A 20,393-nucleotide genomic window follows, 5' to 3' on the forward strand; every position below is an offset into this window, starting at 1 on the left:
AAATATGAGCGGGAATCCCACTCTATATAAGGCAGTGCTTGTACGTCATCCATTCAGAATATTTGACTGAAGCAATTTACATTCCAAGATCCTGAGCTCGGTGACACGGCAATAAGAGCAATGTCTCGTTCCCTCATTTCGGGGAACCGAGGTTACGTAAGTAACCGAGAGCGTTCCCCTTCAATACGTTCCTCATTGCTATGGGAACGTATAAAATCCCGCCGTGTGTCACAGCGATGGAGCCTGGCTCGACTAATGTATGTCAAGTTTCACATTCGGAGCCGTAATGAGAGCGGCAATGATATTGGCGCTTTTATTAAACACAGCTCAGGTCTACAGGACCTAGTCCAAACCATGTAAAAGTTAGGGGGGGCGCGGCAACTAGATGATGTCGTGTCGCACCAGGGGCGGAGTTAACTCCGGTGAAACAGAGAATGTGAAATGGCGGCGGCTTCGGCGCTTTCACTTATAGATTAGTTGAAATTGTTTAATTTCAATGAAATCATGTGTTATGATGCACGGCCGTAGCGGTGCTCAATAAGCAGAGTATGATGGTGATCAAGTCCTAAAAGATGTGGAAAACTATTGTGATAAACTGTTAGGGACAGCATTGAATTGGTGGTGTGTCAATACAGGGTGTATACAACGTAGTCGAAACCACTGATAGACATCTCAGATCATAGCTGAGGCTAAGTAGGCGCTGCTCGCACTGACAGCACATGCGAGGCAAGCGACGACACATCTAGGTTATAAAACCTCGCGAAAGTGCTGGGTGATGACCAGCCTGCCGCCATACAAATGTCCTGAATAGACATGCCATTTGCCCAGGCCCAGGATGATGCGAGGCCGCGGGTTGAGTGGGCCCGAACCCCTATCGGACATTCCGCACCCTTAGAGCTGTAAGCCAAAACAATTGCGTCGACGATCCAGTGTGACAGCCTTTGCTTGGACACAGGAAGTCCTTTTGTGCGTCCACCAAAACATACAAATAGCTGCTCCGAGAGTCTGAACTATAGAGCACTCGATATAAGTGCGCACCGCATGTACAGGGCACAGCAGGAGTGTATTAGGCGGCTCTGTCCCGGTCGGTGTTTCAGGGCGGAAAGCAAATAGTGTTATGACCTGCGCTCTACATGGAGTCGAAAGCACTTTAGGCACATAACCTTTTCTAGGCTTCAAGGTGAGTCTGCAATCACTTGGCCCGAATTCAATACACGAGTGGTAATTGAAAACGCCTGCAGGTCTCCAACTCGCTTAACAGAGGCCAGCGCGAGAAGGAGTACTGTCTTGAGAGAGAGCGCACGCAAGCTCACTGATTGTATTTTGCAAAGCACGCGAGGCAGAAGTTTCACTGGAGGAAAGGCATACTTGTGTTTCGGCCAGCTGTGAGTTAGTGCATCCACTCCCAGGGGAGAGTGTGTCAGAGAATAAAACAGCAGGCAGCGAGTGTTCTCCGCTGATGCGAAGAGATCCACCTCCGCCCTGCCGAATACACTCCAAATCATTTTGACTGTCAGAGGGCGTAATCTCCACTCCCCGTGGATTACCCTGCCCCTCGACAGTAAATCCGCGCCGTAGTTCTGGCGTCCGGGGACATGTACTGCCCGGATGGAGAGGTGGTGTCGATCTGCCCACAGAAGGAGGTCTTTAGCCAGCCGCAGCAGTGACCGCGAGTTCACACCGCCTTGGTGATTTATAAACGTTACCACTGTCATGCTGTCCGTCCTGATGAGAACGTGACGTTGAAGAATGTCTGGGAGAAAGCACTCGAGAGCTAGGTGTACTGCATAGAGCTCCACACAGTTTATGTGCCATGACTTCTCCGTTTCTGACCATGCCGCGAAGGCTGGTCTGCCATCGCATACAGCTCCCCAGCCCATGCTCGATGCATCTGTCGTAACATTCTTTCTCTTGATCACTTGGCCAATACGAACACCCCGGCGATACAGAGTCATATTGCGCCAAGCCGTCAGCGTATGCAAACAGTCACGCGCCACTTTGATGCGCAAGGTGCCTGTGCGCCATGCGTTCTGTGGCACCCGGCTCTTTAGCCAGAGCTGAAGCGGTCGCATATGTAGGAGCCCTAGATTGCACACTGTCGAGGCAGCAGCCATCTGGCCAAGTGTCCTCGGAAAGCATTTTAGCGGGGAAGAACGGCCTAATTTGAAGACTGCGAGAGAGCGATTCAGCGGTCTCAGGTTCAAGATTGGGCGGAGTTCACCTTCTTTCTTTGGCACAGAAAATAACGACTGTAGAAGCCGTTCTCGCGGTCTGTGAGGGGTACTGCCTCTACAGCGCGCTTTGCGAGAATATTGTGTATTTCCTCTCGCAGACCTGAGGCATTCCGATCCCGTACAGTGGACATTAACACACCGTTGAAACGGGGCGCTCTGTGGAAGAACTGTTCTTTATTGATTTCATAACCCACTCTGATACCCCTGGCAGTGCCTGCCACGCTTCTATGAACTGTGACAGTGGGTGAGGCGGACTGCGTACTGTGAGGGGTAACTGTGCGTACTCCTCCGAGAGACAGGATCTGGAACGCGGCTTCGATTCCGGTGCCGGTGGTCCGCCATTTCTGCTTCGGCCACGGTTGTCTTGACCTCACCGTCGGCTCCTGTTCGTGCCGAACAGCAGCAGAAGAGGCATGTTTACATACCCCACTTGGTCAGCTCCGTCCACAGAAGACAGGAGGGAGGATCCCGGATTATGCACCCGACTGGTGAGCGGTGGTGCGCTTCACGACTTTTTTTTATCTCGTCGTGCACCTCGGGGAAAAAGGGGCCGGGTCTCCGCGGGGTGTCTTTTCAGCCGCGATCCGACTGGAGGTACCACTCGTCCAGACGGCTTCTGGCCGGCTCGGCAGGAGGTGCCCACTCCAAACCGAGCTCATCCACTGCTTTGGACAGGACGCTTAGGAGCTCGACATCACTGTGATGGAGGTCCCCCTCTGACGTGGGGCGCAGTGTAATCCAGCGGGCTGGACCACTCCTCTCTCGCAGACGCTGCCACCGAAATGGCATCATCCTCCTCGTCAGCGCCCACCATGGCACCGAAAGACACCACATCTTGAGCGTCGGGGGAGGGGCGGAGATCAGCAGTCATGAAGCGCACTGGAAGGGGGCCTGCAGCAGGGGGGTGAGGAGCGCGTGGGCACTGAACCGGCGCGGACTCGTCACCTGATCCTGACAGATCTGCCTCAGAAACCCGTGGCACTTTTCTCCTTGGCTCGAAAGTGGCTGCAGAGGAAGAGCGCAGCAGAGTTAGTTGGGCGAGTTCATCACCTTGGAGCCTGAGAGTCCGGAGACTCATATCCCTGCAGTGGGGGCAGTGCGACCCAGGCAGAAGACGCACATTTCGTGGCCATCAGAGAGTTCAGTTGGCTTCGTGCAGGAGAGGCAATCACGAGGCATCCTTGATTCCGAAGCTCACGGGAACACAGCAGAGGAAGAGAAGGCGTGTCCACTGCAGCATGTAGATCACGGTGAGTAGTCTTGTTGATAGGCTTCTTGCTTCTCGTAGAAGGTTGGCTGAAGAAAAAGATTCTGAATGGATGACGTACAAGCACTGCCTTATATAGAGTGGGATTCCAGCTCATATTTCGCGCGCTTGAACGTCATTGGCCAGTTTCACTGGCGTGATTCAATAAGGCTTCAGTAGTATTTGAGGAAAATGTATTTCCCATAGCAATGTAGAAGTGACCGAATTGAAGGGTAACAGCAACCCGCATTTGCAATGATCCTGGTTTAGCTGGATCTAATGTAAATGTAAATTATCAAAATGATTGAATTGGGAAAAAAAAACAAGAAGTTGTTTTACGTTTCAAGTTTACATGAAACAGATGAATGCAACAGCACAACAAACTTGCTTAAAGTTTACCCAAAAATGAAAACTGTGCCATCCTTTACTCAACACCTAACCCTTAATGACTGACTTTCATTTGTGCAATTTAAAAAAATATTTTTTCAAAAATGTTGGTAATCAAACACTTTAGGCCACCATTGACATTCAAAGTATGTACAAAAAATCAACACAGAAATTTCTCAAAATATTTTCTTTTGTGTTCCAAAGAAGAAAGAAAGCCATGCAGGTTTGGAACGACATGATGGTAAGTAAATGATGACAGAATTTTCATTTCTGGGTGAACTATCCTTTTAAGTCTACAGAAGAGTATGCAATTAACTAATTAGTTTTTGGCCATGAATTCATTCATTTTGACCGATTACTAATTGCTACATTTCTACTACAAACTCGCTCACATACCTGACAGTGTGGATGACCTGAGTAAGCCAGGCTCCACTGAGAGGGGTTTTGGTGTCCCAGCCTCCATACTGCCTCAGCTGCAGCTCAGTAAGAGAGGAGGGTAACAGAGCCCCTCGAACCAACTGCACCAAACGACGGGTCACCTCCTCAATCATGCCCTAAACACAAATGTGCTAAACCCATTATGCAAAGAAAATAGCGCTTACCAAATCAACACTCATATAAAAGCGGAGTTATATACAAACATTTAAATTGCACAAAAGGCAATATTCATATCAACTTTTTCATGATATACTTATGCTTCTACTTCAATTGTTTTGTTGAAATTTAAATATTTACATGGTGACTATAAAAAATATATTTTCAAGACAACAGGCTGAGTAAATATAAATAGTGATTTTCGACATGCCTACTTATGTTAATTCATGCTTATTCCATGCTATAGCTAAGATCTTGTTTCATCAAAATGAAAATGTCTATTTTTATATTGTCAATCCAGCCCTAGTGCCCACGCAGCTGACATATTCACCTGTTATGTACATGAAACAAGCACTGACAAAATGTGGTATGGAAGAAACACAGATTATACACCACAGTTTCGGTCAATGATTTCAGCCCTCTAAACGGTTTCAGCCGAAACTGAAAATTAATTTTTGGGCCAAATATTTTCGGTTTCAGAAATTTTGGTGCATCATTAGTCTTAAATCCTAGTGGCTCATGCGCACACTCTTAATCTCCAGACTACAAGCACAAAACCATTACAGCTGCTTTACTGACCTTAAAGTCATTCTGTCTTTGCCGGGCGTTCTTCTTTAACTTCTCCACCTGCCCAGACTTTTCTCCCGTCTGTCCAAGACAACACAGTCAACAAGAGTCAATGTGTATGCAATCAAAACATAATTATACTAGCCCTTGTTTCTAACACTCCTGAGTATTTGTCCGTGTATCTACCTCACTGAACAGGCTGCCGTTGACGTAAGAGATCCAGAGTTTCCAGAAGTTGGGCAGCTGGCTGATAACCACGTCTGAGAGCTTCTCCACAAACCTCACCTGCTGAGGGCTCTTATAGTGCCACGCTGAGAAAATATGTGTGATATAATGTTATGAAGACAGCTGTATTCTGCTTCTGAAATGAAACAGCTGTTTCACAACTCTTCCAAACTAGGCACAGTTTCAAACATCAAATCATTTTTGACTTAACTGAAAGTGAAAGTCAGCACAAAAGCAACAAAAATCACAGCAAATCAGAACATGTTCCATAATTTTATATACACATGTACACTACTGTATATCTGTATATAAAACTGGTAAGATTTTTTAAATGTTTTTGAAAGAAGTATATAAACAGGCTAAAAACAGTAAAAGCAATTATATTGTGAAATTTTTGTTGAACTTTTGTTGACATGAAATTGTGAAGTTGTCTATTTTAATATAATTAAAAACGTACTTCATGCATTTGATGGTAAAGCTGAATTTTTCAGCAGCACATGATCCTTCAGAAAACATTTAATCATTCAAACAATAGTGCAGTGTATGTTAATCATTCTGTTATTTTACTCACAGTCATCTTTAGGTGTCTGGAAGCTGCCTCCTCTCTTCACCTGGGCTGAGAGGCTGATCCTGCTGAGAGCTGAGGACCAATCCATCTCTAAACCGGCACCAGCCACTGACACAGAGAGACACGATGAATGTTCATCTACAGATGTCAGCATTTAACAAATGAATCACTGTTATAAAAGTAAAGGGTTTCAGTTAACCCATTACATGGACGTTTTGCCAGTCAGTTAAGAGCGACAATTCATGCTCGAATTAAAAGAAACATTTCTGGTCTGATGTTGATGAAGGCAAAGTTTCCTCATCAGCCTTGCTTATGAGGAAACACTTGTCTAGATGATGCTACACTCTTTTTTTATTTCTTTCTTACTCTGTGATTTGATTGCAAATCATGAGGCGAAAGCTTATATACAAATTGACTTTCAAAATAATTATCATAAGACAATCACCCTTTGGTATATTTCAAATCTACAACCTTTTGGTTCTCAGCAAAGACAAACTGGTAAGTATGGTGCAGTAGCTCTTCTCTGACAGTAGATGGCACTAAAGTTCTTTCTGGGGCTCTTCCTGAGTCTTTATTAAACTGTTGATATAGTTTGAAACACTCAATATGTCCAGATAGTGTACACATGTCATGTTTCTCTCTCACAGATAAAGATGTATACCATTCAGCCACTTGGACATTTACTCTCTTTCTTTTGATAAAAAATGAGTGCTGGTGTTGATCCAGGTGTCCAATCATCTCCTGTGTTTATCTATGCTCCTCTCTCTTCTTGTATTCCCTGATGTCTGTCTCTCTCTACAGCAAACCCCCTCAGCTCTGCCACACTATACAGCTCTGTGGACTTCCTGTTCTCTATAGGGTCATGACCAGACCACACACGGGCTGCTCTCTATCTAAACACATACACACACACAGGGCAGAACACACACACTGCTTTCACTCTTCGGAGCCAAAGAAGAACCATCTATTTATTTCAGACTAGCTGCGTGTGTGTGTGTACCTTTATGCTCTTTGATAAAATCTTCTTTACAGTTTTGCATCAGCTGCAGGATCCACTTGTGTTGAGCAACTATACATTGCCATGCCGGGTCACCTGGAGCATGTAGATCTGACAGATATCTTGAGTAAAAGAGAGAAAATCATTAGATCAATATAGCTGTGTCCTTTTCAGGAAGTCATGTAAGTCAGGGAATCTAATTACTTAAAGTAAATAATTAAGTATAAAATATTTACACTACCGTTCAAAGGCTTAGGGTCAGTAGAAATTAGAATACTTTTATTCTTTTTATAGAAATTAATACTTTTATTCAGGAAGGATCAAAAAGTGACAGGAAAGACTATTTCATTTTCTATTTCAAATATCATTTCTTGTAAACTTTCTATTCATCAAACAATCTTGAAAAAAAAAGTTTCACGGTTTCCACAGAAATATTGTAAATGTTTTCAACACTGATAATGATAATAAATGCTTCTTAAGAACCAAATCAGCATATTAGAATGATTTCTGAATGATCATGTGACACTGAACATTGGAGTAATGATTTGCATCACAGGAATAAATGACATTTAAAAATATATTCAAAAACAACAACAACAACATTAAATTGTAATAATATTTCTCAATATTACTGCTTTTAACCTTATAAATGTTTTATAAAGGTCAAATAAATGCAGCCTAGGTAAGCACTTCTTTTGAAAACATGCAAAATATTTGTTATAATAAAATCAATATTTATAATTAAAATGAACATTTCTGAGTTTACTTTTTCACACAGTACTTGATTATTATTATTTTTTTCATATTTGAGGGTCCCTGGCATCAAAAAGCATAAAACCCCTGTCACAGGTGATGAATAATACGAGTCTGCACTCATAATTTAAGCTTTTCTTAAATTTGTGTCACTGTTGTTTCAGTTCTCTTAGAAACGCAATTGCAGTTATTCTTTGCAAGTCACTTATCACACACCTGATATAGCGTTTCTGATCATGTAGAGTGGATGGTGTCTCCAGAAGTTTATCCAAAAGCAGTTTCCTCAGGGCTTCTATCCGAGTCTCCACCTCCGAATACACTACAAACACATATGCAGACGATCTTTCTTAACATTTACACAGCACTCCAGCTAATGTGAATGTATATAAGAGGATGCGTGTCACATTAACATATGTTAACAGCCATTATCAATGAAAATCAGATCACCTTTCTTAAAGACTGGGACCTCTGTGTTCCCAAACAGAGATTTGGCTTTCTCATAATCATTGATAACAACGTCATAATCGCCCTGTAAGGAAAACATAAACATATACACAGTCAGTTTAACATTTAGAGATCATATTTATATATCAAAGAGTGTATATACTACCGTTCAAAAGTTTGGGGATGGTAAGATTTTGCAATGTTTTTAAAAATAATTAATTTCTGCTGCAGTTTTCTGATCAAAAATACTTTATAATACTTGTGAAATAGGGGACCCTGGCCTGGACCACAAAACTGGACCAATTTTTTTTTAAATTGAGATTTATAAATCGTCTGAAAGCTGAATAAATAAGCTTTCCATTGATGTAGGGTTTGTTAGTATAGGACAATATTTGGCCGAGATACAACCAATCTGGAATCAGGGTACAAAAAATCGAAATACTGAGAAAATCACCTTTAAAGTTGTCCAAATTAAGTTCTTAGCAATGCATATTACTAATCAAAAATTAAGTTGTGATATATTTACGATAGGAAATTTACAAAATATCTTTATGGAACATGACCTTTACTTAATATCCTAATATTTTTTGGCATAAAAGAAAAATCGATAATGTTGACCCATACAATGCATTTTTGGCTATTGCTACAAATATACCTGTGCTACTTATAACTGGTTTTGTGCTCCAGGGTCACATATTGTGATAATACTATTACAATTTAAAATAACTGTTTTCTATTTTAACATATTTTGAAATGTAATTTATTATTATATTCAGCAGCCATTACTCCAGTCATCAGTGTCAAATTCTTCAGAAATCATTCTAATAAGCCGAATTTGGTATTCAAGAAACACAGAAACCTTTTTTATAATTATCAATATTGAAAACAATTGTGATGCTTAATATTTTTGTGGAAACTGTGATACACAAATCCTTTGATAAACAGAAGTTTCAAAGGAACAACATTTATTACATTCTTTTGCAACAATATAAAAGTCTTGTCACTTTTGATCAATTTATCGTGTCCTTACTGAATAAATATGTGAATTAAATAAGTATCCCAAATATCCCTGTACCCAAACTGTTGAACGGTAGTGTGTAGGAGAAAGCATTAGAGAAAAAAAGGTGTGTGTATGTATGGAGGATGCCACCTTCTGGATGTTGCGTTCTATGTTGAGTGGCAGGTTAAATAGAAATTTGAATCTCTGGAGGACATTGAGAGCGTTGCGTGTGGAGTCGGCCTTGTCCTTTCTGCCCAAAACTTCCTGAAACAGGGTGTCAGCAGTTTCACTTGCTCCTGAGAGGAATGAGCAAATGGAAAGACATGAGAAAAGGGTGTAGAAGGACAACAGCCGATAAAAAGTAGTTTAATCATCCTCACTCATTTGGAAATAAATTCAAGATCTCTTGTGCTCCTTCTTGGGTGGTCAGAGCTATTCTGGATTCCCTTGGTCAGATTTAATAAGAACCAGCCTCCTGATCACTATAAAAGTCTGACCAGCCTTTTTTCCACCATTGAGTCAGTTTGTGATTGGCTGAGAGTCAAAGGCAGTAAGTGGCTTTGGTAAGAACATACATCTAAATGTACTTGTAAAGATGGGTGGTGAGGAGGATGAGGAGGGGTTGGCGATGAAAGCATATCAGTGTGTGACTGGTTTATTTGTGCGGCGCGCAGGAAACGAGTGTGTTTATTGACCTACCGTCACTAAGAGAACTGACATGGAGATATGATTGGGATATGAGTGGACTCGAACACACGCAGACGCACTCACAGAAACACGCCGAGGTCTGTGTGAAATGTGTGGCTTTGATGGTCTAAAGAGAATGCATATGCAAGTCTGATCCTAAATTTAGCTGCTTTGTGTAATCGTGTGTGATTTTGAGCATGTGTTTAGTTTTATGTCTTACTGTTAAGGACGTTCTCTAGTCGCTGGGTCATAGAGCCCTCCACCTTCTCAGTGCCGTCCGATTCAAGCTTCTGATGGATAGCTAGATAAAGAAAGTGGGGGAGAGAGAGAAAAAAATAGTTTGAGAGGATTTGCACTACCGTCAGTGTTTTTTTTCACAGAAATGAATACTTGTATTCAACAAGGACACAAAAAAATTTATCAAAGTGACAGTAAAGACATTTATAATGTTCAAATAAATGTTGTTCTTTTGAATTTTATATTACACTGTCTTAACAAACACTGGGTATATGCAGTTTTTGAAACCAAATGTAAGACTTTAAGACCTTTTTATACTGTATGCCCATACAGAACAAACCTATACAATCTCAAAATAAATCACGTAATTCAATAAATTAAACTTGATTAAACAGGCCACATACATTCAATGAAGACTTACTACTGCTTATCAGCAAAACAGGGCAACTGCAAGATTATATATCATTTAGGTCAACTAATATTAGATTTTGCTGATTTGATAATAATGCATTAACAAGAAATCAATTTATTGAATGTGTTAAATAATGTTCTTAGTCTCTCCTTACTGTGACTTTCTGTGGCCCAAAGAGAAGCTACAAGACGTTATGTTGAATAAAGAGCTGGATACAACTTTTTTTGTAACCAAATTACAAATAATAACAATAATAAAGATTTTGTGAATAATTCAGGAGTTTTAATTCTAAACAATTGCATAATATACTCTATTTTGAATTGTCTATGCATTACTACTCCAAACTACAAATAAAATAAGAACTCTTGCAACCACCTACAACTTTTACAATATAAACCCTATAATGTAAACACTGTCATAATTCATCAACAGTAGACCATATATAATCACTTGGCATAAATGTGCGGTATTCACTGATTGCAAACTGCTCTGAAACCACAAGCCTGTAGAACCTACAACGGCGCAGCGTTTTGCCTTTGAATGTGTAGTGCTCACATTTATTTAATTTAATCACAGCCTTTTGAAGTTTAATAATCACATCAGACTGTATCATAATTCCTGTTCTTCTGCCCCAAATTTAAGATCTCCTAAATGATAATTACAACTTGTGTTATACCTTTGAAGACATTTTGATCTTAAATTTGATAAAATTGAATTTGAGACATTTTAAGATTTCTTTAATGGGATGCAAACAGATCATATGTGCCTTTAAATTGGAAGATAAACCTTTGCACAAAGACATAAATGAAGTCTATTTTCTCTCTCCACATCTGGATTTGGGAGACTTCTGTACACAATGACGTCAGGGCTAACCTCCAGCTCCCCCCGGGGTCCAGAATGCTGTGTGGTACGCTTCCTCTGTCTCTGAGATATGTTTTGACTTCTGCCTGGTAAGTTTTGGGAGTCTTCTATGGGAATCAGTGCAACTTCCGTTTGCGGCTCTCTCGTTTCCTCTCAGCACAATGACAACCTTATTACAACCTCATCTAAACATTATGACAACCACGCCTTGTTATCCGTCCCCATGCCTGTCAATCACATGGACACGCAGTGCTAAGAATAGCCCTTCTGTTTGTCTCGAGACAAGTGACCCGAGACAACTCCTACACACACAGACAGATTTAAAAATAGAATCGGCATGGTGACATTGACCTCTGATGAGAGCAGTCTGAGTAGAGACACATACACCAGTGTACAATGACGCAAGTGGGGAAAAAAAAAGGCCCATGCACCTAATTTGGTTAAACGGCAGATCTAGCATTTATATTGTCTAAATAGGCTGTACTTTATTTCTTAATAGAGGCAACAAACAAGTGAGTTGTCAAAAAGTTACAGTATTCAGTGAAGGTCAAAATAACTTTGTGGAAAAAAAATGTGTCGCAATCACAAACGTTTCTATCAGAACAAGATTATATTCCTCAGAGGACTACCAAGATAGCAGAAAAACAGTGTGTAATTTAAACCATAATTTCACTGACGTTTTGTTAGTCTCAATGTTTTCTGGAAAGGTTTGCTATTTTTTTTACCAGAAGTCCACAAAACATGTCCAAAAAGTCCAGAAAACTATACTGTATTATGATCAATTCCAATTTTTTCTCCAGTCTTTAATTCCAATCAACTCAAAGGGATTCAAAGGAGATCCTATGTTTCCCAATGGTCATTACAACATTGTATTTGTGGGATGAGTAATTTTAACACAATGATTCTAACATGACCTAAAGGCAACAAAAACCTCATGGACATAATCCAGTCCCACCTTATATTACTTCCCACACACTGTTCTGCTTCCTTCAAAACTGCTTCCGTTTCCTTCAGTCAAACGCAAGAATGCCATTTTGTGTTGTTTTTACTTGCGGTTACTTAATTATTTAAGGTTGTGTTTATATGTTTTTAAATGTACACACCAAGCACACATACCTGCAAGAGCATCCTGAGCCTCAAAGAAAGTGCTGAGACCTCCTTTCACATAGGCCAGACTGCCCTCATTCTTCTTACTGGCCTGTTTCTTAAGATTTCCCACAGCCAGACGCAGTTGCTCAAAGCTACAACAGCAAAAACATAACACCACATCACACGCAAATCTACTTTGGCAGTTTAACAAATGGTATATAGACCGACCTGGTTGAAGAATGGTTCTCGATGAGATACCAGGTGGCAGAGAAATTCTCGCTAGTGAAGTCTCCACTCATGCCAGTGAACATGTTCTCCAGATCCTTCAGCGGAACCTTCCCTCTGAAAAACAACAGAACAGACAGAGTTAGACAACCACACAGCTGATCTATAAAGACCCATCATGAAAACATCACAGATCATAGACCATCTGCTCTACCACACTACAAACCATAGAGAAAACCAGACAGGGCACAGCCCAGATATGTCCACACATAAACAGCACTGCATACGCCTACCCACTGTGTCTTTTGATGTGTCACACAGAATAGACTGATGAAATACATATGACTCATATTCTGCTGAAACGTTTGGGTACAGTAAGATTTAATTTTTGCAAGAAATACAATAATTGGCATATTAGAAAGATTTCTGAATGATCATGTCACACTGAAAAGTCAGCTTTGCCAACAAATTACATTTTAAAATATATTACATCTTATTAATAGATTATACTAAATTGTAATAATATTCCACAAATTACTGTTTTACTGTATTTTTAATCAAATAAATGCAGACTTGGTGAGTATAAGATAATGGTTTTAAAAAAACATTACAAAACCTTTTCACCCCAAACTTTTGAACTGTAGTGTATCTCATTTGACTGAATATATAGATCCAAATAAGTAAATGGCTAGAGGGTGCTGCAGAGGTCAGGGAAAGGAAGAGATTTACTTCCTATCTAAGGAAATGGTGTACCAATGACATCACCCAGGTAGAAGACATACACACAATGGGCTGTTTCTACTTTCTGCTGAACCTCCTTCCTTATAAACACAGCAGTCTACTTCTATAAACACAGGGCAGTGCTTTTTGGGTGAAGTGTGTGAGGATATGCATTTGTTTTGGTCTATGTGAGTGTGTGTTTTAAAAGGACAGTCAGAAATTAAGCACACATGTGTAAGTCCAGTACAGCGATGTGTGTGCTTAGTTGTAGGTGTAAATTTATTACTATGTAAGTTCATAAGAGGACAACACAAACTCAATTGTGAATGTTTCGTTACTTGTCTATTTCGATGCCCAAAGGGTTAGCCGGCCTCAGCGAGAGAGGAGAGATTCCTTTGTTGCGATCGGTCCTCATGTCATAGTAATTCAACTCATCAACCCAGACCGCAGACTGATCCAGAATGCCTAAACACAAAAAACATGCACAAATTGGTTGAGTGCTTAAAATCCATTGCTGTCTTCAAAGAGCATGTGTGGTACATTTAAGGAGCATGTAATCAATCAAATCAAAATTTAGATTTTGCCTATTACATGCATAATAATATGCTGATAATGCAACAAACACGTTTACACAAGATCCGAAATTATCAAATTTTATTTTTTATTTGACATCAAAAAATAAACTGATTTCAGTTAGTATAAAACAATGTGTGGCAATCATTTTTTGATTAAGCAGATCTTTAGGCAATGAAAGGGCACAGTTAAGGTGTTTACGTGACCTTACAACTTGTCAGGGTTAAGCATAATTGGTGTAGGATTGAGCATTGTAAACATGCACACAGAGTGTGTATACGTGAGTTTGAGTGTGTGGCTCACCGATCCTCTCGGGTTTGAGCAGTTTGAAGGAGACCGTGGACGTTCCTCGGCCTCCGCTCTTGGTGGTGACGATGATCTCACCCTTGTCATCTTTAGCAGGACCCACTCGACACACTATCTTACTAGCAGACATCCATTCAGCTGTCAGCAAACAGTTATGACCACAGATAGACAGACCTGACAGACAGAGACAGACAAAGACCAAGAGAAAAGGAAGTCAATAAAATGACCAAATTTGCCACAGCTCAGGTCCTTAATGGCATCTTACTCAGAGTGCTGATCTAATTTGATGTGACCATCCAGGCCCATTAAAAAAAAATAATAATAATAATTATTATGGTAACACTTTAGAATAGGAAACACTTATTCACTATTAACTATGACTTTTCCCACAATAAATTCCTAATTTACTGCTTATTAATAGTACGGTAGTTGTTAAGGTTAGGTATTGGATAGGATTAGGGATGTAGAATAAGGTCATGTAGAATAAGGCATTAATATGTGCTTAATTAGTACTAATAAATGGCTAATATTCTAGTAATATGCATGCTAATAAGCAACTAGTTAAGAAACCCTAAAATAAAGTGTTATATTATTATATTGTAGATCAGCTTTGTGAACATCGAACTGTACTGTGTCTGTTTTGTTTGTGCTGCTTAATTACAAAACAGAAAAAAGATCTGTTTAATATAGCTAACAATAAAAAATGCAGATTTTTGCTTAGCATTTAATTTCACTTCTTGCTTCACAGATTCACTGAGCTGCAGAATCATAATAAAATATTATGAAGCATCTATTTAAACTTAAATTATTAAAATTACTTTTTTGTATGAAGACATTCATTTTAACAGTTGCATGTTTTTTCACTTTGCTAAATTAGAAGAAAATGTGTGAAATTAAGAAATGTCTGAATTTAAGTGTTCAGATGTTTGGGATTGATAAGATTTTTAAATGTTTTTGTAAGATGTCTCGTGCTCACAATGACTGCAATTATTTAATCAAATTTTTAAAAAATATTATTACAATTTTTAAAAAAGTATTTATTATGATTATTATCACTATTACTTATTATTATCAATGTTGAAATCCATTCTGCAGCTTAATATTTTTAGGGGAACATATAGATTTTTTTTTCAGGATGTTTTGATAAATAGAATATTTAAAATAACATAAAATTTTTGCAACATGCCTTTACTGTCACTTACAATCAATTTAATGCACCCTTGCTGAATAAAAACATTAATTTATAAAAAAAAAAAAAAAGAAAAGAAAGAAAAAAAAGGTTAATAACCCCAAACCTTTGAATGCTAGTGTATGTTTTTTCAAATGTGCATGTGCGTTACCTATGAGGTCATTGTGTCCGGTGCCAAGGTTCTCTCCACGAATAGTGACTTTGGTCCACGGCGCACCCTCGTTGGGTGAGATGCCAGTCACCAAAGGAGGCTGGCGTGCACGAGACATCCTTCACACACCTAGGTGAGACACAGGACAGGTAAACAGTGTTTTGTTTAGGTTCAGGAGACATTCTCATAACTGCTGAAGGCGACACATTAAACATTCAGCACGTTCAGTGCATTTAAAGACTTTTAGACATGAACAAATAAATCTACCCATCTGGCTCACACAGAGCGAACGTGTTACTGTTCGGAGATGCAACATTATATACAATATGACTAGTAACTAAGCAATCAAGGCATTTTTTCCTGTGGCTTTTGCACTGTCACAGATTCGCTCTCTCTTATACAAACACCCACACAGAGCACAAGACTGACAGCTCCAGGGCGGTTTGCATGCAAGACCCCATGACTGACTCTGTGTGGTCTGGGAGGGTGTGTTTCTGCATCTGTGTGGTCTCTTGCATGGGCCAGAGAGAGAGCTAAAGGGGAACAGGGTGACGGTTGAGTTCTACAGCAGACCTCAAAGTCCACAATGCAGATTCAGAAGACGTCTTGCCGTGCCTAGCAGTAAAATAAACTGGGTGTCTGACATGTATATTCACTGCAGAGATTTTATGGTGATGACAATATTTTGGGAAAGAGTGAAATTGACTTTATAGATTATATAAGTCAATGGTGCCCTGTTTTGTTTTTGTCTGGATGTTCATTAAAACACAATTCATGCATACTATGATTTAAATACACTTCTTTTATGGTGAGCATGTTTTAATTTCAAACTCAAAAGTGTCCCAGCAATGCCAGGGTGACAACAATCATTTTAAAAATAAATTAAGTAAATGGGAAAAAATACTATCTATTAAGTAGCTTGGGATTTTTTTACATTATTTTGTATTATTATTTGACAAACCAAAAATCAGTGGGGTAGAAAGAAAGAAAGAAAGAAAGAAAGAAAGAAAGAAAGAAAGGGTGGGGAAAAACGAATCACAAAACAATCCAATAAAAAGGATTATATTTTAACTTCAAAAAATGTCTACTGATCAATTACAACAAAATCTGATGGAAATCAAAATGGTAAAGTCAAACACACACACACACACTCACACACACACACAAACACAAACACACACACACACACACACACACACAAACACTTCTGTGTGGCAACATATGGGAATGATTGACTGCTTAGATGATTGACACTTAAGAGTCTCTATGGAATAAGAAGCTCGTCTCAGACAAATTACTAAGCACCATCCTATCAACACTCAGGCCCCTTCATAAACACAGCGACCCCCCTCCAACAGCACTCTCTCAGCAGGAGAAATTAACACTCGACATGTAATAGCAGGAGCTTGAACAAACTATTTAACATGAGAGCATCGTACGGATGACTACATATAATTTTTCATAATTTACTTAGAGCTTTTATTAGACACAGTATACATTTTAAATATCTGCCATGATATAAATAATTATGGTCTTATTTTATCAGCAAGAATTTTATAAATTTCTGCAAGTTTGTTTTTGCAAGACATGTTAAATAGATTTGCAGTGTTTTACTGCAGCAGGGAGTATAATCTCTAAAAGCCGTAGCCAGTAAATGCCAAATAGCAAAAATAGAAAACATGCATTCAATAATCAACACATAAAAAAGGATAATTAACTATTATTAATAATGTCGCTATAATCTGATTTCAGTTTACATTATGATTTCAGCTATAATAATACTTCAAAAGAAAACTGAGCTCTTGCAAATCATGATGGGCCCTGGGTTGCATTTTAAGTTGCTGCTATTATTTAACACTGCCAATCATGAAAAACACATAACTGAAGATGAGACGGAAGAAAAGCCCAAACAGAACATGTCTGAATGCTCATTTTGTTTTAAGGCCCCAAAACAAAACAAGATGTTAGATCTCTCATAGAAATGAAATCAAACCAAATGAAACAAATGATACTGATTACACATAAGTATATCTAGTTATCAGGTTTCAGTCAAGTCAAATTTGATTTATACGCTATTACTTTGCTAAAATCATTATGCATGCAAACTGGATTAAGGATTTATAATATTGTAGATGTGTGATGAGTTTGTAATTACTTACAAAGTAATGAACTAACAGTGAGTGTTAACAAGCAGTTTATCCTCATTAATTAGAACAAACATGAATAATTACAAAGATAAAATACATAACTCATTGAAGATAAATACAAACTAATTTACAAACATGACAGTGAGGTTGTCAGACAAAACATGAACATAAACAGCAGCTCTGATAGATGACATTAGCTGGCTGGCTAATGCTAAAAACAATCTGAGAGAAATGACAAGCAGAGCAGACGACAACGAATTTACTGAGACAATAGCATAATAAGAACCCTGCTTTATCATTCGCAAAGCAAGGTAGAATAAAACATTGTGGTTACTTACAGTGGTAAAGGCAGTGAAGAGAATCTCTATTCAACACCTCTTTCCTCTGAAAAACAGTTCCGGTTTAGACGCTGCGGCTCCGCCCACTCGACGAATCACGTGACAGTTAAAGTGACATGAAAAATGCATCATATTGAGTGCAGATGTGTGAAGTGCAATGTAATTTTAAGATATATGGTAGGCTATTTCTTCGTTATTTTAAAAGTGTAAATGCCTACAAATGACAGCGCAGTGGAAAGAAGAGACTGATTATCTGAACGGTTTCTGGGGAAAGAGTGAGTGGCAGAAAGCTAAAACATCTATCACTTTCAACATTTTAACACTTTTCATTTTTACCATCATAATATATACATATAGTACCTCGCTCCGAATCTATTGTAGTTGCGTCGAATAAAAGTTCAAAATAAAACACCAATCGAGCTTGCTTGCTTGGTAACTTTAGTAATTTTAATATACAACGTTTCGTAGCTGTCTTCTGTCCGAAACGCTGCGTATTAAAGTTATTTCGCATTTTAATTGAATCATCATTAAATATGAATAAAATCTTAATTTTTGTATAAATGGTAATATGCACAATATAAACAAGGGATAGATAGATAGACAGACAGACAGACAGACAGATAGATAGATAGATAGATAGATAGATAGATAGATAGATAGATAGATAGATAGATAGATAGATGGCTCTGGTAAGGCAACTTATTTTAATAATATTGCCTAAATATGTTCATTGAAATAAGCATGAAAATCTTTCATGAAATTTCTATTTTTTTGAATGAACAATTCAAATTTAAAGAATTTTTTGTTTATAATTTGAAAGTTATTAATCATTTCATATAATAGGCCTATATAACCTCATGCTCCAGATTTTATTTTGAGTTTCATGCTATGATGCAGCACTCAATTTAACTAATTGTATTTCAGTTACACAAAGTTTCACATCAAAGTCATCCTGTGAGGTCACATGTAGATTATGAACCATTTTCACAATGCATATGGCGTTACTTCCACTTGTTCTGGGAACGCGCCGCATCATAACACCACACAACACAGACCACCCAAGCACCGTGCACCATTATGCCCTCTCTTATCTCCTTAGTGCACGGCAGAGATACTTTCCCTCAGATAAGGACATTTGGGCTCTTGGGAACGTCAATTTTTCAATCATTCTGAACTAATCTGAGGAATCAAATCTAATCTGACTTTCTGCGGCCTCAGCGTGCTGTGTTGCGTGTGACGGCACCACAGGGGATGTTCAACAGTGTAAACACGTCATGTAGCCTCGGCTATTTTCTCAAGAGGGCCACCGCCAAAGATCCATCCAGCTAATTAACAGAGAAAATGTTAGTAAAATAAGATAACTCACTTAAGATCTCCACTGTTTGTTTGTTCAGCTTCCTGATATGAAAGTGGCAATTACTACACCATGGGTCACAACACAGCAATAAGACTCAAAATGATCAAACACAACAGTATGCGACAGAGTGAGAGTGCAACAGACAAAATAATACAGAATGAATAACAGGGAAAGATCATTTTTGACCAGGTTAAAAATGTTTTTAAAAAATTCACTTTCATACTCTGATGGCACTGAGTACACGATGGGGACAGAAGAATGAAATGTCTCTGCATTATTGTTCTGCTTGAATGTGTTCGTCAGTGTGTTCCCATGGGTCCTGAGCCAGCACAGGAAACACTGTGAATAGGCTTCCTATTACACACACACCTAAACATTACTCTCACAGAGCACTGTTACAGTAATAACATTATTTTGAGCTCTTGACGTCTTGATGAACTGCATAATACAGTGAATTGAATAAATTGCATTGATACTATACATAAGAAGATAAGATCCTATAGCACTAAAAACAGTTTTAAAATCAGTTAACAGGGATTTTTGTAGGGCTACATAGGCTTGGCTTTCTGGTCAAGCCAACAGGCAATTCAAAAGTTTGGATATACATTTGAATAGTTTGCTATTTTTCTTCAGTTATTTGTAATCATGTATTAGTGAATTGTATTTTATTTGCAAAGGTCATTTATTTGTAAATATTCTGTATAATTTGAGAATACTACACCAGCAAGAGACATTTGTGGTTTATTGCTATATTGTATATAATTTGTTTCCTATTTTTGACATTGTGTTAACACACACTAATCACTAAACACTTAGGGTAATATTTACACTTAATTATTGTATGTTATGTCAATATTTTTCCATTAAAATAGATAGCAATTAAGTGAATTAAAGTAAAAAATAAAATAAAAGCATGAAGATATTAAAAGTGGCACATAATAACATTTCTGGGTAGCAGCGAAAAAGTAGAAATAAAATGTTCCATGTAGAAAAGAAATATCTTGTCCACTTACAAGTATTATATGGAGCTGTATGTACCGACCTTGGCCAGTTGGGGGCGCTACAAAAGCAGAGATTGCTGAGCAG

The 20,393-nt window shown here is 38.7% G+C and overlaps 1 protein-coding gene across 1 annotated transcript in view; it reads right to left on the minus strand.

Moving 5' to 3' along the window:
• The window catches only part of LOC306844261 (exocyst complex component 2-like), a 31,207-nt gene extending 13,168 nt beyond the window's left edge, over nucleotides 1-18,039 (minus strand). Inside the window, exons 1-15 of the mRNA XM_079376257.1 lie at nucleotides 17,951-18,039; nucleotides 15,466-15,594; nucleotides 14,123-14,299; nucleotides 13,585-13,711; nucleotides 12,530-12,643; nucleotides 12,329-12,453; nucleotides 9,923-10,003; nucleotides 9,166-9,311; nucleotides 8,019-8,100; nucleotides 7,788-7,890; nucleotides 6,822-6,940; nucleotides 5,825-5,929; nucleotides 5,215-5,339; nucleotides 5,041-5,109; nucleotides 4,264-4,421 (exon numbers count right to left, since the gene is read on the minus strand). Coding sequence (XP_079232383.1) covers nucleotides 4,264-4,421; nucleotides 5,041-5,109; nucleotides 5,215-5,339; nucleotides 5,825-5,929; nucleotides 6,822-6,940; nucleotides 7,788-7,890; nucleotides 8,019-8,100; nucleotides 9,166-9,311; nucleotides 9,923-10,003; nucleotides 12,329-12,453; nucleotides 12,530-12,643; nucleotides 13,585-13,711; nucleotides 14,123-14,299; nucleotides 15,466-15,583 — 1,649 coding nt within the window. The 5' untranslated portion in view covers nucleotides 15,584-15,594; nucleotides 17,951-18,039. The remainder of the gene's footprint in view (nucleotides 1-4,263; nucleotides 4,422-5,040; nucleotides 5,110-5,214; nucleotides 5,340-5,824; nucleotides 5,930-6,821; nucleotides 6,941-7,787; nucleotides 7,891-8,018; nucleotides 8,101-9,165; nucleotides 9,312-9,922; nucleotides 10,004-12,328; nucleotides 12,454-12,529; nucleotides 12,644-13,584; nucleotides 13,712-14,122; nucleotides 14,300-15,465; nucleotides 15,595-17,950) is intronic.
• Between the last annotated feature and the right edge of the window lie 2,354 nt (nucleotides 18,040-20,393).

The sequence above is a fragment of the Barbus barbus genome (assembly GCF_936440315.1).
Source record: "Barbus barbus genome assembly, chromosome: 24".
NCBI lineage: Eukaryota > Metazoa > Chordata > Actinopteri > Cypriniformes > Cyprinidae > Barbus > Barbus barbus.